Source organism: Dromiciops gliroides, chromosome 2 (assembly GCF_019393635.1).
Source record: "Dromiciops gliroides isolate mDroGli1 chromosome 2, mDroGli1.pri, whole genome shotgun sequence".
Classification (NCBI taxonomy): Eukaryota; Metazoa; Chordata; class Mammalia; order Microbiotheria; family Microbiotheriidae; genus Dromiciops; species Dromiciops gliroides.
In genome coordinates, this window is record NC_057862.1 from 100515320 (window position 1) to 100532813 (window position 17494).

The 17494-nt window shown below is 39.8% G+C and overlaps 1 protein-coding gene across 5 annotated transcripts in view; it reads right to left on the reverse strand.

Annotated features, from left to right (window-relative positions):
- Nucleotides 1-2671: 2671 nt before the first annotated feature.
- The window catches only part of ACSL5 (acyl-CoA synthetase long chain family member 5), a 56141-nt gene continuing 41318 nt past the window's right edge, over nucleotides 2672-17494 (reverse strand). For 2 of the 5 annotated variants that reach the window (XM_043982537.1, XM_043982538.1), the window contains exons 8-21: nucleotides 16630-16662; nucleotides 16486-16537; nucleotides 14898-14971; nucleotides 14503-14580; nucleotides 12709-12843; nucleotides 11043-11177; nucleotides 8789-8884; nucleotides 8443-8515; nucleotides 7899-7987; nucleotides 7116-7232; nucleotides 5931-6074; nucleotides 5073-5174; nucleotides 4556-4627; nucleotides 2672-3850 (exon numbers count right to left, since the gene is read on the reverse strand). In XM_043982537.1, coding sequence (XP_043838472.1) covers nucleotides 3710-3850; nucleotides 4556-4627; nucleotides 5073-5174; nucleotides 5931-6074; nucleotides 7116-7232; nucleotides 7899-7987; nucleotides 8443-8515; nucleotides 8789-8884; nucleotides 11043-11177; nucleotides 12709-12843; nucleotides 14503-14580; nucleotides 14898-14971; nucleotides 16486-16537; nucleotides 16630-16662 — 1341 coding nt within the window. In that variant the 3' untranslated portion in view covers nucleotides 2672-3709. The remainder of the gene's footprint in view (nucleotides 3851-4555; nucleotides 4628-5072; nucleotides 5175-5930; nucleotides 6075-7115; nucleotides 7233-7898; nucleotides 7988-8442; nucleotides 8516-8788; nucleotides 8885-11042; nucleotides 11178-12708; nucleotides 12844-14502; nucleotides 14581-14897; nucleotides 14972-16485; nucleotides 16538-16629; nucleotides 16663-17494) is intronic. The other 3 variants (XM_043982540.1, XM_043982541.1, XM_043982539.1) reach the window with 3 other exon arrangements.

The following is a 17494-nucleotide window of genomic DNA, read 5'->3' on the forward strand; positions in this document are numbered from 1 at the left end:
AATAGTAACCTTGCAAAAGGACATAGTCATGTTTTGGAGAAGCCTACTCAGTAATGCTAACTTTTCTTTCCAGAGGTTTGACAGAGTTGAGACAAGATGTTCCAGTAGACAAAAGGTTAGTGAAATAAGGATAAAGAGACATTAGCATTGTATAAAAAAATTAACTTATCCTAATTTGAAAAATTATAACTTTAGAAAAATTATAAGTGGGCAATAAATCCCTTCATGGTGCTATTCAAATGTAAAAAAAAATTTACTGACTGGGCCCTAATCTGTGGACTTTTGACTGCCTGGCTATTTGACTGCTATTAATTTCCTAAGCCAGTCTGTTAGGGCTGTTTAAAAATTCCACACTGCTCCTCCCAAATTGATAAGCAAACAGCCTCTTTTCTAAATAATCAAAGTAGGGTTTATTTACGCAAAACAATTCAGAAATAAGAATACAGGAAAATAAGATGTACAACTTGACTGCTTTCTGGCATGCCTCTCTCCTTCTGCCACTTGCACTTACTCTGCCTCGCCTGCAACTTTCTTAGCATCATCTGCTCTCCATCCCCTCACCGCAAAAAGCCCCTTGCTTCATTCTTTAACTTTTCTCTCACTACTGTAGCCTCAGTCTCCTTTGCAAACCGCCTTTATGTACTGTCGTGACAACCCCCCAAGCACTTCTCTCACCTCTCACTTCTGCCAGTGTCTCTACCTCCCAGGCTATATATCCCTTCTCTCCCCTCAAACCTCAGGCTCCCTGCGCCCCTGGCACACACCAAGCTAATTCACTGGCAGCCCTAACACTGAGGGGGCGGTGCTGGAGTGAGCCATGTGTACCACACCCAGGGCTCGAGGGGCCCCCTGCTGCACGCCCAGCCTTGCCAGGGGCCTGCTGGGGCTAGCCTGGGATCTCCGGGGTATATCCCCTCAGGATTCCCGAGTTCCCTAAGGCCCACGGGGCTTCTCAGCTCCCCTGAAGTGGGGGTGGGGGCATTGGGGGGAGGGACGGCTCTGCTTACACAGAGAAAAACCCTGAGGGCCTAAGGCTTTTTAATCTCAGTCCAAAGGCAGGGTCCCTGAAGTCAAACTTTGACTATTATATTGTAGGTGGAAACGAGGAGTCACTGTAGAAGAGGAGACTAAAAATGCATGAGGTAGATGATCAAGAGAGAAAACTTACAGAGAAAGTGAGGGGATGGAATCAATGGCAAAGAGGAAGGAAGGAGTGGGCTAGCCTTGGCAGAGACAGCTGAGAAAGAAGTGAGATCATTTCCAGAAAATGATTCAGTTTGCAGATGCAAAGGAGCAGGGCAGGAAGGCCATGGGCTTGAAGAACATCAAAAAAGGTTCAGATACTTGTAGTCTTATGACCCAATCAAGGGCTGTTTTAACTAAAATTAGAGGATAAAAACAGCCCACAGTTGGCTTGGCAGATATCTGTAAAGATAAGGTATCTGTTATTGTGATTAGCAGGATTAGAAGGAAAAGAATACCAGAAAATTAGACCAGTAATTGATGGGAGGCTTTACCTAAAAAGAAGGTTCAGTAGTTAAACCCATGACTTCATCTATATGCTGTGCAAAGGCACAAAGTATGGGTAACAGGATGATCACAAAACAAAGAAGTTAATCTGACAACACAGACTTAGTAAAGACAGTAAAATGGGGCTAATGACAAGAATGTGGCAATGGAATGTGATAGCTTATTCTCAGAATAGGGACTGAACCTGTGATTTCTATAAAGAACCCCCAGATGAGGGGCCTGCTACCAGTATAGTTCAGTACCTTTTCTACAACTTAGAATCTCCAAGAATTATCTACACACCTGAAAGGTTAATCACTTGTCCAGGGTTGATACAGCCAGTATGTGTCAGAGGCAGGATTTGCACCCAGGTCTTCCTGGCTCCAAAGCCAATTCTTTATGCACTACATCATGTGATCCCCCCTTATTCTAAAATATAATAATAAGTAATACACAATGTTACTCCCCTGCATCTGGTAAAAATGTCACATTAGTGTGAAGGAATATAGGAAGATGAGGAAGAAACTGGAGCAGAGACTTTGACCCGGAAGGGACCATAGAGGTCACATAGTCCAAAGCTTCTTAAACTGTGGGTTTTGACCCCATGTGGGGTCATGTAACTGAATGTGGGAGGGGGTCACAAAAAATTTGGCATTAAACGTTGGATTTATATACCTATTTTATATGCTGTATACCTGGGGTCATGTAAAAATTTCTCAGGTGAAGTGAGGTTGCAAGTAGAAAAGAAACATTAAGGTTAACAGTTCACATTTCTGGTGGAAAGGACCAACGTTATGAGGATGGAGGAGGGATTGAGGTAGTTCTATATTATATGTGTCCCAAAACTACATCTCATAATTATATCAGATGGAATAAGTTCAATCATATAAGGGCTTATCAGAAATGGCTGACATAGTTGAAGTTGTCTAGTTTCTATGCTCTCTCTTAGGGATCCAAGAACCTGGGTTCACATCATTTTGTGATTGAAGTTATTTTACCTTTCTGGCTCTCAATTTCCAATTCTGTAAAAATAGCTGAACTAGCTGATCCATTTTTATGTCTGTCCTGTTTTATGTCTATAAGTAAATGAGATTTATTTCTTACAGTAAGAGAGGAGGTAAAAGAGCTTACTAGATTGAAGAGAAAAGCCTCAAACAATAAATATTTGCAATATTTTATTGTAAAATGTTTACATTTGTGAGGAGAATTAGCATATATCATTTCTGGGGAGTTGGGTTGGTGGGATGGTAGCTGAGATGCATAAAGGATGAAAGACCATTTCCTTTGTGGAAGGAAATTTCTTCTGGATCTACAGTTGTGGTAGCATCTCACTTGTCAGTGGGTCTTCATTCCTAGTTTGACTGGTTTCTACCTAGGACTTGCTTGATTTACTGGAAGAGGACTTTTTTTCCTTTGTGGTTTCCAAGTCAGCAACACACTGCAAGGAGATGTAGTCACAGGCTACTACAGTAAAGAGCAACATAGAGGACAACATTTTGAATTTAGTGTCCCTATGAGAATCAGTATATCATGGGCCAGACATTATTGGAGAATACTGGTGCCCCCACCACTTTAAACATCAGATATAACTGTGGCCTGTGTTAGACCAGAAACCTGATCCAAAAAACAGTGTATATGAAAGGGCTTCCCTTGTTGCCTAGCCAATTAGAAATGAAAATCTGTTCTGATAGCAATATCTCACAGAAGTATATGGTCATCGTTGGACTTCGAACATTTTAACTTCAGTGGTTTTAATGACCAAGCAGCTGGATTTCCCTAGATGGAAAGGTACTTGTTAGTGTTACACCAGAGCACCTAAATGTTAGAGCTATTATTCAGTTAGAATTATCTGAAGGAAAAAGAAGAGGATATAATGAAGTCACATCAGTGGGCCTTTCTGCCTGTCACAGATTTGTGAGTGAGTTAATAAAACAGAAAGCTTGAAAGTGGGGCTCAGACCTTGAAGGCATGCCTATGAAGTTATTAAATATACCCACGATAGCAGCATAATATGAGGAAAGGTCAAAATCCCAGATGAGGAGTCTTTCCTCTTCACTGAAAAGGAGATCATCGGATTTTCCTTGTTGGATGGGTAAAGTCGCCCCAAAAAGCACCTAAAGTTTGTGATCCACCCCACACAAGGCAGCACAGTGAATGAGCAGTCTGCCTCAGTGGCCCCTTCAGCCAGAAGTACCTCAAGCTATTCCTTGATAGTGTCATATAGGCTATCAATTTGGCTCCGAAAGTATTTGACAAGCTCTGCCCGCTTTGCCTTCAGTGTGGGTGTCAAGAGTCCATTTTCGATAGAAAATGCTTCTGGGTGAATGTAGATGTCTTTGACCTAGGGAGGGGGAAAAGAGGGGAAAACCTGTTAGAAGCCAATTTACTGACATTGACCACAGCTGCGATCTTTTCTATCAAAGACCATGGGCTTCTATCCCTGTAATGTCACATGTTATTTATGTTTCAAGTGAAAACAATGAAAGGAGAAGAGAAAAAGGGAGTGGGGGGGGGGGCAGCTAGGTGGTGCAGTGGATAAAGCACTGGCCTTGGATTCAGGAGGACCTGAGTTCAAATCCAGGCTCAGACACTTGACACTTAACTAGCTGTGTGACCTTGGGCAAGTCACAACCCTCATTGCCCTGCCAAAAAAAGGGGGGGGGGGAGTGGAAAAGAGGGTTGGATAGAAGGATTTGAGATCTAGCCTAATAGGAAGATTAGACAGACCTTGTTCAGGTCACTATTTCAATGAGTAACTACTACACATATACCCCTGACAAAAGCAAGACTTCTAGTGTACTAATTTCTTTCTCTATTCCCCCATAATAAGTTTACAATCTAGTTGTGTTAGTGACACACAATCCAAACAACTCCCAGGTAGTTACTACAAATTTTTACTAAGCATTGTTAAGCCCATTAATCACTACAGGTATACTTAAAAGAAAAAAAAATGTCAGATGAAGGGATGCAGCCTAGAAAGAGTAGTTTGGCCCTTAATACTGCTGGAGGCTACCTGCTTCCCATTTGGACTTGAAGTCATACTTACTTGTTCAAAGGACTTGAGGCCACCTTCTCTGCCAATTTTCAGCATGTCTTCCAAAATGGTCTTCTTTACAAGCTAAGAATACCAAACAAGGGACTTAAGTGCAGCTCCAGAAACCACAGACAGGGTAGGGGGTAGTATGAATGGAACTTTTTTTTGCTGTTATACATATATTTATATGTATACAAGGAAGTTCTCCTGCAAGCCCCCCTCCCCTTCCCCTAGTTTAGAATACACTTTCCTTGAGTGTAGGGAACTGTTTTCAATTTTGTCTGTCTCCAACACTAAGCAAAAAATAAATGCTTATAGTCTTTGTTAGCCAGAAGACTTATATAAAGAAGCCTTATAAAAGTTTACTGACATAACCCTTCCTTAAGTCTTATAATGTCTCAGGATTATGAGGAGAGATTGTACATTCCAATCCAAGTGGAATTGAGAAAAATCATTTACTCCATCTGATCTCTTTTGTTTTATTTAAACAACAAGCCCAAGATAAATGAAAGATGCTCTTGAAACTTACCTCATTTAAGCAAAGCTCCTCATGAGAACCCTGGACCCCAAGTTTTGCTGCAAATTTAGGAAGTACATCTGGATCAGGAACAATCACACCCACTAAGGACGACTAAAAAGAAAATAGATGGATTTAGTGCTTCTAAGTGCACCAGAAGTTTCTTTCCTACAGTTAAAGGGATTGGGAATAGAGGCCCAGGGAAAGGGAGCTGTTTTTTCTCTTTGGCTATGACTGTCAAAAATACTTTTCTATGAAACAAGTCAAAAATATATATATATTGACTGCTATTTTTTTCCTTTCACCTTTTCAGATGCAGTAAGGATATCTCTCCCTTTATGTGTTATCTTTGAGCCTACCCTGTAATTGACTTAGGCTCATTTCAAAGATGTTATTTTTGTTTCTAACTGGTCTTCAGTGGTCAGTACCTCATCACTTGGGCTTAAAAAGTTTCTGTAAATTTTGGAGGTGGCCATGTGGTTTAATGGAGAGTGTTAGATTTGTAGTCAGAGCACTTGGGTTCAGAAACTGGTTCTGCTACTTTCTACCATGTTGAACTTCTCTGGGCCTTGTATTCAACCGTCAGATGAGAGGTTTGGATTAAATAATCACAAAGGTCCCTTCAGCTCCAAATCTATAATCCTATCAATTGTTCTCTCCCCTTTTCCAGGTCCTTGATCTATAAGAATGCACATATGTACTGGTAGTACTTATATTCAAAAAGAAAAATGGGGTGGCCATTCCCAAGTTCCAATCTTATAGCCTTTTAATCAAGAGGAATTCACATAAGCTTTTTCCATCTCTAGAAATGCATAGTCTTAATTCCTGAATTCCCCCCCACTCCCCAAACTACTTTGTTAGTCAAATTACCCGTAAACTCTCTCCATGTACAAAAACTTGAGATACTGGACTGCTCCTGATGTACACATTTTCTATCTTCTCTGGGGCAATGTATTCTCCTTGGGCCAGCTTAAAGATGTTCTTCTTCCGGTCAATGATTTTCAGGGTTCCATTCTGTATGGAACAACAGCTGTTAATATTCTTTTGGCCCAGCCTGGGACATCCACCTCTCCCAGTCAGTAATGGCTCACATTTGTATAGCATCGTATGGTTTTATGGAATTTTTTCCTCACAACAACCCTTTGAGGTAGATAGAACAAAGTTAATATAATCTCTGAGCCTATTTCTTCATTTGTAAAATCTGGATAAGTAGCCTAATGGCCCAGGTTGACACAGCAACACAGCTAGTAACCTTTAGGCCCGGGTTCAAATCCACATCTCCTCACTCCAAAGTCCAATGAACTATAATATCCCAGCTCCTCATTTTCTCTATATCCCTATTTAAATTGCCAGCAGGGGTATGGGGAAAGGGGAAGGGAGTATAGAGAGGATTGGTGTAATTCTTAGCACATAAAGACAGAGAGATGGTATAGTGAGTGTTAGACTTGAACTCAGAAAGCCCAAGTTCAAATTTTTGCTCAGATACTTACTAGCTCTGTGACTCTGAGCAAGTAGCACCGGGTGGGGTGGGGGTGGGGAGTAGATTACATCCTCTAGCAGATAAAGGCAAATGGATGGTAGACTGGGTAGTAGCATGCTATACTTGGAGTCAGGAGGACTCCAATTCAAATCCTCACTTGGAGACTTGCTAGCTGTGTGACTCTGGGCAAGTCACTTGCGCTTTCCTGGCTTCAGCTTCCTCACCTATAGAATGAGGGGGTAGGACCCAGTGACCTCTAAGGTCCCTTGTAGTTTTAAATCTATTATGAGCTTTATGATCATAATCCTAAGAATATTTAGTTTACTTTTGTCAAAGCCCAGGTCTGACTTCTAAATCCTGGTCTCTTTCCCATTCTATCACATTGTCTCCCTACATCTCATAAAAGAGCTGGATGTAGCAAGAATTCTGATGGATCCTACACTAGCACCAAATAAAATAAGTCAACTAGCATTTTGTATCTTTTCTTTCTTGAATCATAAAATAAGCCCCTCAAGCTTAAGTAGTTTGGGGTGGGGCACAGGATAGCTCTACCAGAAGTGATGAAAGAAACTCACTGGTAGCCAACGACCAATGTCTCCTGTGTGAAGCCAACCATCTTTGTCAAGTGCATCAGCTGTTTTCTCAGGATCCTTCAGGTAACCTTTGAATACATTGGTGCCTCTGATGCAAACCTATAACAAAAATGCACATACCAGGTTAAAAAAAATCCTAACCTATATATATATATATATATATATATATATGTATATGTATAGAGGTATATAGATATAACCTATATCAGATTACCTGCTGTCTAGGGGAAGGGGGAGGGAGGGGAGGGAGGGAGAAAAATCTGAAATTGTAAAGCATGTATAAACAAAAGTTGAGAACTATCTTTACATGTAATGGAAAAAATAAAATACCTCATACATTAAAAAAAAAAAATCCTAACCTTCCCTTATTTCCTAATTTAGTCTGCCCAGCTAAATACTATTCATGGGCTCCCTCTTGACATCATCAGAATGACTTGTAAAGCATTTATATACATTCTGTCATTTGATCCTAACCCTATGAAAAGTGTAGAATATCCCCACTTTGCAGATGAAAGAATTGAGGCTCAGAGTAGTTTAAAAAATACCCATGGAGGGGGCAGCTAGGTGGCGCAGTGGCCCTGGATTCAGGAGTACCTGAGTTCAAATCCCACCTCAGACACTTGACACTTACTTAGCTGTGTGACCCTGGGCAAGTCACTTAACCCCCATTGCCCTGAAAAAAAAAATACCCATGGACACATAGCCTGAAACCCAAGTCTTTCTACCTCCACATCCAGAGCTCTGTTCTTTCAGGATGCCACATACCTCTCCCTCCCCATTCACTAAGAAGTAGTTCATTTCTACTACGTCTTCAAGCTTCACTTCATTACAAGTTAAGGGAGCCCCAACATGACCTAGAACAAACCAGAAAGGAATATCCATGAAGTTTGGAAGTGATATGCAAATACTAGACCCTTAATTATACTTGTAATATGTATTCTGAAGGAATGAAGTTGGGCAAGCCACTTATCTGACTTCAGACTTGATGGGGGCTGTGTGACCCCATTACCCCCACCCCCAAAATCTGGCTTTCAGTGAGGGATCTCCTCTAACTTCTATAGGGTGAGCCAGAAGTCATGAAAGGGTTTCAAAATTTAATGATGCCTTTATTTTTTGTTTTTAATTTACAATATCGTAACATCATATACAGTATATATGGGATATAAATATATGTATATGTAAAATTACTGTGTATACATGTATATGTAATATATATATATATTAAATAAAGAAAAATAATTTTCCAAAAGTTATTAAAACATCAGACCCTTTTTTGACTTTTGGTCTATAGTTAGATTAGAAGCCTTACCTGTTGTCCAGTCTCCAGGTGATGTAAATGAGCAGCCGGCTGTGCACTCAGTCTGACCATAAGCCTCATATACCTGGGGAAATGAAACAAACCTTCAGACCTAGACTGCCTGTGAACAGCTTAAAAAATCTTTCCCTGAGCTACATCACAGGTAGAAGCAACAACTACCACCAAAAAGTCCAATTTCCATCCCCACCCCAAATAAGAGCAAATAGAACAATTTATCTTCTTTTTGGCCAAGCCTTTACAAATTTCTGCTGCCCAAGATCCAGCCACCAAAAACAATTTGTTTTTTTTTAAAGAGTAGCCACTCCTCCCTCCGTAATTCTAAAAGTACAAAACTTACCGGGCAGCCCAGTGCAGCTCGGAGGAATGTCAAGACTGGGGAGGAGATAGGCGCAGCTCCAGTTACCATTATACGTACCTTCCCACCTAGACCTGCCTGTGCAGGAAGAAAAGCAAAGGTTTTTATTCATATGGGGAAATTGGTTTAATCTAATCCATCAAGCCAGAAGGGACCTTAGAGATTATGTCATCCAGTCCCTTCATTTTATAGATGAAGCAATAATCGCATGTGACCTTGGGCAAATGGCAGTACCACAATTGAATCCCCAGTCTTTACTGATCTAGTATCCAACAGACAATTCTGCCACCAAGAATTAGTTCAACAAATACTAATTCATATATAATCATGAGAACCTAGTGATTCTTCCTTCATAAGTACTCGGATACATTTTCTTTTTCTAACTTCATAGATACCACTATAGTCCATGTCTCCTTTCTCACTACTAGATCATACCAGCCTCCCTGCCTTTTCATTTCTCTTATCTTTAGTGTTGTGTAAACTGAATTGATAGCTTTCTCCACCCAGAGCCAGCATTACCACCTCTCCCTTTTAAAAAAAATAAAATAAAATAACTTCTTGGGTTACTTTTCTGCTTGAAAATCTTTACTGTTGAATTACCTATAGACTAAAAGTCCAAACCCATTAGCCTGGTATTCAAGGTTCTCCAGCATCTGTCCCAAGCCTACCGTAGCAGTCTTATCCCCTGCCATGACCCTTTTTACAAACTCTCTGACCTAGTCAGACAATCTCACAGTCACTAAATTCCAAAAACAGCTTGCACATTCCCAGTTCTGGAGTTTGGCTGCTTCCATTTCCCTACCTGACATGCCTTTCCATCAAACCTCTTTGTTGGCTTATCCAGATCCCACTAATCTATTCCCAAACTACCATGTCATCTTCAGAAACCTTGCTCAAATCCTCCACTGAAGCATTTCAGGAAATTAGCTTGGGCTAAACTAAGTACTTGTTTATATCACTCACTGGGCAGTTTATTGGCAAAGTTTTCAAAATATTCTGTCATTTACTGATTGGGGACCCAAGGAATCATTACGTGAAAATCAGATTGGCAGGAACAGGAGAGGGGATGAAGATATGCTCAAGGGCAGAGACTAGACCCTATATCTGTGAATCCCAGTATGAAATCAATTTGTACCTAACTGAATGTAGATTGTATGTGATCTAAAAAAAACCCAATATGGTCCCTAGCCTTGAGAAATTTAGTCTTTTGGGGGGAGACTTTACATGAAAGACATACAAAATTAATTAAAAGACTGCTCATGTCTATGTGCCACTCTATTAAACCTATTAGACACATTTGTTCTTTAAAAAACAAACTTTGTGAGAGTCTATTCCCCTTTAATAGATAGGAAAACTAAAGCTAAGAGAAACTGCACAACTTGACCAGGATTATATTACCAACACAGCCAATGAGGCTAGATCTCTGATCCAGTTGTCCAGTGCTCCTAGTTCAATGCTTTTTCCTCTAAGTAGTTGGCAATATTAAAACAAGCAATAACAACAAGATCCTAGGGGTGTTAGGTAAGGTAACAGACCTTATTACTGTGACCTGATTGAGGTGATTCAGTCATGAGTTCACAAGGAAAAACAAACTGAGTGGATAAGTGAAAGCTCACCAAGCACTCCAGAAAAATAAGATTTCAAGAAACCATAGCCAAAGTTTATTTCTCCATCAAGTAGAAGAGCAAATGTAAACTTGGTGACCTTAAGAGGCACATAGTCACCTGTACTCTAGCCTGGGCAATTAGAATCCAAGGAGAAGGGGAATGCAGCTCATTAGTAGCATGAAGCCCTTGTACCTGTGAAATAACTGAAGTTCTTGCCAAGAGATTTTGCATGAAGGCACCTGTTTGGAGACTTCAAGGCCCAGAGAGCATAATTTTCTCTGCTCTGCCTTGTATTCTTGGGTACCTGAAACATTGGGGTGAGACTCCCCCAGGAAGACAAATGGGCATTTGCCTGGGGGGGGGAGGAGGGAGGTTGGGAGGAGGGAGGATAAGAAAACTGTCCTTTTATAGGAAGAAAAAAAAAAGGGAAGAAACTATAGTACAAATGGTCCAATCTAGTTGCAAACGGACTTGCCCAGTCATCTTTGTGGAGTTAAAGCCACCTCTAGCATAAGCCCAAAGATAAAAGGAAACACCCATGCATAGCTTGCCCCATAGGCAGCACGCAGACACACACACACACACACACACACACACACACACACACACACACACACACACTGACATACTTGTATTTTTTTAAATATGAGTGTATCCCAGATGCTATCTTTCCGGATAATGCCTTGCTTTACTTCACCGAATTTCCTAGAGATGGCCAGATTCAACAAAAACTTCTTGAATGGTGTCTTGGCTTCACTCTGTACCTGTATGAAAACAGTTCCACTTGGTGAGAAATGTTTTAGATGCACATCTTCTTATTTCACTTTAAAACCTCTAAATGTGATTGGTAATACAAGCAAGAGAGGCAGACTTCCAGCTCTGTATATGAAAACAAGTGACATAAACTAATCCACAGGAAGATCACCAAGGATGGCACCAAATAAGCAGAAGATAAATGACATTTTAATTTTATCTTCAGATTCCTGGTCTGTAGCAATAAAAACAAACACCCAACTATTTATTAAATACTTCCTATGTACCAAGAAAGATAAAAACAGCCCATGCATCAGGGAATGTATACTCTAATGAGGGAAGACAACATGTAAATAACTAAGTATATGAAGATCTGTATTAAAGAGATGGAAGGTGATGTTGAAAGCATAAGCATCCAGGGGTTGGAGCTGGGGCACCAGTAAGAGAGAAGATCATTCCAGACTTAGGGAGTGGTCAGTATGAGCAAAGGTAGGAAGACTAGAGATAGAATGTCCTGCAGAAATAACTGCAAGTGTAGCTGGATTGCACAGAAGGGAATACGTGGAAGGGAGCAAAGTGTAAAAAGACTGGAAAGATAGGAAGAGGCTAAGTTATGAAGAATCTTGAATGATAGAACTTTCTATTTGATCCTGGAAGTAATTGGGAGCTATTGGGATACATTGAATAGGGGCAGGACAACATGGTTAGATTTAAGCTTTAGGAAAATGACTCTGGCAACTAAATGGAGGATGGATTGATATAGGGAAGACGCTTGAGGCCAGGATAGCTTTAACAACCATTACAGCTGAGTAAATTTGTTTTGGTCTCCTCAGAAATAACCCCAGCCCACGCCCGGGCATAAATTCCCTAGCAACTATAGGATTTACAATTGGAAGGGATGATAGTTACCTATCATCCAATTGGAACTATGGTCCCAACTTCATTTTATAGAGGTGTCAAAGGTTAAGGAAGGTGAGGTAATGCCCAAATCAAATAGATAAATAGGTTGCAGATGTGAAATTCAAACCCAGATCTTTTCATTTCACATCCAAAGCTATTTTCATCATGCCACATACTGCTGACATTATTTGGATTTAGCAATGGACTGAGAAATACTGAAAAATTAATTTCATTGTAGTTTAAAGATTTCCTAAATACTATGCTACTTTTTTTTTGGATAACCCTTGGTCATTTTTTTTTTTTAACAGGGCAATGGGGTTAAGTGACTTGCCCAGGATCACACAGCTAGTAAGTGTTAAGTGTCTAAGGCCGGATTTGAACTCAGGAACTCCTGAATCCAGGGCCAGTGCTTTATCCACTGAGCCACCTAGCCGCCCCTCCCTTGGTCATTTTTAAAAAAGAATCCAAAAGCAAGAGATACTGGAATATAAAAGGGGATAATAGTGGTTTAGAGATTGCTGGTATTTTATGGCTCCAAAGGGCAAGATTTTTTTTTTTAAGGATTGCTACTCTGAAAACTTCACAGGGAATTGAAAGAAGTACCTAGTCTCTTCTTTACTTAACTATACTCATAAAACGAACCTTATCATAGACCCTGTTGAGAAGCCGAGGAACCACTGGAAACACAGTTGGCTGTAGGGTTTTCATGTCATCGGTCAAGAGCCGAATGTCTCCTTGGAAAAATCCCACTTTGGCACCAGTGGAATAAACAACAGCCTAGAGAGGAAGCAACATTAGTAGTCAGTTTTCCTAAGATCCAAGTTAGTGCCTATTCTAGACAAATGCAAGAAACCGGTCAGTTCATAGGCTCCTATATTTGGAAGGAATCTTAGAGGCCACCAAACCCAGCCTGAACTGCCCAAGAATTCCTTTGCTACAACGTCCATACAAGTCTTCACTCCATCTTTAATTGAAGACTTCTTGTGAAAGAGGAAATCCCATTTTCTCCACTACCGTCTGGGGCAACCCATTCTAATTTTGGATGGCACTGATCATAAAAACTTGAGCAATAACAGCCTTGTCACAAGGCATACTTCTTCCTCCTGGCCCCCAGTAGTATAGAAACCTCATCGTTTTCCATGGTGTATTGTGCTTCCCAAAAGCTATACACTAGGTAAGCGCAAACTCCTGCTTGCAAATAGGTGAAAAATTCTTCTTATATAAGAAATCCAATAAGTTTTAATGTGTTCCTTCCAGGAATGTGTTTTTCATACAGGTGTTAAGGGCTAAAATTCTAGCTAAACTGTCTAAACTATTTAATGAGTGGTCGCCAATAAATTATAAGCTTTAGCAAGAGTTAGACTTTTAAGCATTTATTAAGGAGAATAAGAATTTGGTAAAGAGAGAGAAAGGCCTAGATTCCTATCTATTAAAGGGAGAGCACATTTCTAGCTCCACTCTCCACCAGAGTCCCAAGGAAAGAGCCCCAGACCGAGCGCCAGTCTCTTCCTTCCTCCTCCCACTAGCCCGCGTCACTTCCTGACGCCAAAGAAAAGACTCCTGGTCTTGCCCTCAAAGACCTTCGCTTCATGGGTGGATCTCTTCTACAGTAAGTCTCCAGCAGGTGGCGTCATTCCAATCGTTACACAGGGAAAATCTCTTTACCCAAAAGAATGGGTGATTTTTTAATATTATCTCTTAGTTGACAGGCCAATGGGAAGTGTATTTGGAGAATGGAGAGCTCTGGTTCCTTGAAGGCATCCTTGCATTTACTCATCAGATTACCCTCAGAACAGCTCCAAATAATAAAATTAAGCTCCCTCATCTTATACAAGGAAGAGTCTCTTTTATAATACAGTACCCTAACTGATATTACATCTGAACAATTGTTTTGTTTTGTTTTTGTGAGGCAATGGAGATTAAATGACTTGCCCAGGGTCACACAGCTAGTAAGTATCAAGTGTCTGAGGTCAGATTTGAACACAGGTCTTCCTGAATCCGAGGTCGGTGCTTTATCCACTGCACCACCTAGCTGCCCCCACGTTTGAACAATTGTAAAGACATCCATGATTTATTATTCCAAATTTCCTTATTCCTTTCCCTAGTGAAATGATTTTCTTTTCTTGGTGAGATCAAGTTTCAGCATTTTGGGGGAAATTGATGTTATTACATACATGCTTTTATATCAACTTTCTTGATCCACTAGCAACCCTTCTAGGTAAGGTTATTGCCATTTGATAGATTGGGTAACAGAGGTACAAAGCGGCCAAGTTGGTCAATTGGCTACTGGCAAAACTGGGGCAGTAACCCAAGACTCCTACTTTCCCTTCTTTCCACTAAAGAATGAGCACACCAGAAGTTATAAATCTGTCAATACGGGAATCTAAAGAAAAGACCTCCCTTCCAAATATTTAGGAGATTATGCAAGATACTTACCTGTACAACTCTTTCAAACATATGAGCCAGAGGAAGGTATGATATTGTCACATCTTCAGGTGTGGGTACAAAAGTATTCTAAAGTGAGATATTAGCACAGATTTTTAAAAAAGAAAAATGAATCACAATTCTACCAAAGATATTTTCCATAAACATAATTCTCTTTTCAATTAGTTATCTCTCATTACATTTAACACTGTAATTTATGATGGCCATATATATCCAAAGTCAGATGAAGCACAAGACCCACAGTGGGCAGGAATTAGAGGTATGTGCTTTTTATATACTGTGGACCCATAGTTTGTTTTATCCTTCTACTTGCCAGTTTTCATTTAAGCCCCCAGTAGATTCAAGACAGATTCAAGTCTCTATTCTCCACTACAACAGTCACTAACCTCAACACATTTGAGAAAACCTGCAGCGTTTGCAACAACATTCCGGTGTGTCAACATGGCTCCTTTGGGATCACCTATAATAGGAAATGAAAAGTGAGGAGGACAATTTTAATTCCCTTTTACAAAGAGAAGATCATTCATCCCCTGTGCCTAGAACTCTTTCCTTCCTTATCTGTCTCCTTGCTTCTCAAGCTTCCTTCAAGTCTCTTCTAAAGTCTTGTTTTTTACAAGAAGCCATTCCTAGTCCTCAATCTAAATGCCTTCCTTCTGAGATTATTTCCAGCTATTTCTTTCTTTCTGTCACTCACTCTTTCCCCCTTCTTTCCTTCCTTCCTTCTTTTCTTCCTTCCTTCCCTCTTTCTTTCTCTCTTGTATATACTAGGCTGTATGCATATTGTCTCCCCCATTAGACTGTGATCTCCTTGAGAGTAGGATATATATTTTTTTGCTTTTCCTTGTATACCTGACACTTAATACAGTGCCTATCACATAGTAGGTACTTAAAAATATTTGTTTATGGTTTCTGTTCCACAATTTGCCCTCTATTACTCTGATTTGGTGAAACTGTTCAATTCAGATAAAGTTCATTCAAGGGGCAGCTAGGTGGCACAGTGGATAGAGCACCGGCACTGGATTCGGGAGTACCTAAATTCAAATCCGGCCTCAGACACTTAACACTTACTAGCTGTGCGACCCTAGGCAAGTGACTTAACCCCAATTGCCTCACTAAAATAAATAAATAAATAAATAGATAGATAGATAGATAGATAGATAGATAGATAGATAAATAAATAAATAAATAAATAGATAAAGTTCATTCAAGCTAACTGAACAATATAGATCTTGAAAATTCCTGGGACAGTCAAATATTTTCATCTTCTAAAAAGTTCAGTATAAAACTCCCAAGGATGGAATTTTAGATCCTTCCATATGCCTATCCCTATCTTACTGGTAGAACCTTACCCTGTTTCTTTTTATTAAAATGCCTGACTTACCTTCCTATTCGTTTATTCATATATTGCTAGTATCTTTATTCTGCTGTCTGAACATCCTATACGTTAGTGTATATTCATGTTAATGAGTCTTTTATTCCTGCTATCTAGGTAACTGCATTCTAATTATAGGATGGGGGCGGCTAGGTGGTGCAGTGGATAAAGCACCAGCCCTGGATTCAGGAGTTCCTGAGTTCAAATCTGGCCTTAGACACTTACTGGCTGTGTGACCCTGGGCAAGTCACTTAACCCCCATTGCCCCGCAAAACAAACAAACAAAAAAATAATAATAATTATAGGATGCCTAGTATAGAATAAACAAATTGTTTTTCAAATAATGTGATTTTTTTTATTGATAACTACCTCTGTGCTTTCTGTGAAAGCGTGGTCAGTGTTTTGAGGTTTACGAAGTGCTTTCTTCACAGTTCTGTGAACTATGAAAGGTGTTATGCTCATTTTACAGATTAAGAAGTAAACTAAGCCTCTAAGAGATGAGGTGAGTTGTTCATGATCACAAAGCTATGCAAGTATCTCAATAAAGATATTAAAATGTACCACTTCTCACAAGCCCATCAGTAAGTATACCACTGACTGACCTGTTGTCCCACTGGTGAAACATACAATGCTGAGGTCGTCAGGTTTGGGAGGCTAGAAAGAGAACAAACACTTTATCCTACTATAATTCTTGATCATCAAAAACAAACAACTCAAAACATGAATATAAGAAGATATTAACTTACCACAGGTTTTTTGAAGTTCTCTTTGCCCAGAGTCTGTAGGGGGAAAAAAGTCACCCAGAAAGGGGAATAATCAACTAAGATGGAAAGCCTCACACAGAAACTTTACATTGCCATACTCTTTGGGGATACTATCTAACCTTCTCCCTCGAGCAAGTAATAAGACTCTATCAAAAATACCCCCATGGATAAACCCTATCCAGACCAACTCTTAACCTCTGACAGAGAAGTATGTGATCATGACTGATGCTCCAGAAAAGGGATAAAGACAGATCTTTAATGTCTTCATTTTGGGCTTATGAGTTTTGTGTTATGGCTTATCTAATTATGACATCCCAAATCTTATCTTCCTTTTCCCCCCCTCCCTGACCCTATCCCTATCTCTGCCTCTCTTTTTTATACTAAATTTATTTATTAAGATTCTTTTTTTTAAATATTGAGTTCCAAATTCTCTTCTTCCTTTCAGCTCCCCTCCCTACCCATTGAGAAGGCAAGCAATATGATACCCAGTATACATGTGAAATCATGCAAAACACATTTCTATGTTAGCTATGTTGCAAAAATTTTTTTTAAAGTGAAAAACAATATGCTTCAATCTACACTCAGAGTTCATTTCTCTCTCTCTAAAGGTCCATAGCATTTTTCATTGTTAGTCCTTTGGAATTGTCTTGCATGACTGTATTGATCAGAGTGGCTAAGTCTTTCACAATTGATCATTGTCACATTATTGCTGTTACTGTGTACAATGTTCTGGTTCTGCTCACTTCACTTCGCATCAGTTCATATAAGTCTTCCCACTTACCTCCATTTTAAAAGTATAAAGAAATGCTAGATTTGTTCTTTTTCGACTCATCCAATAATCATCTTA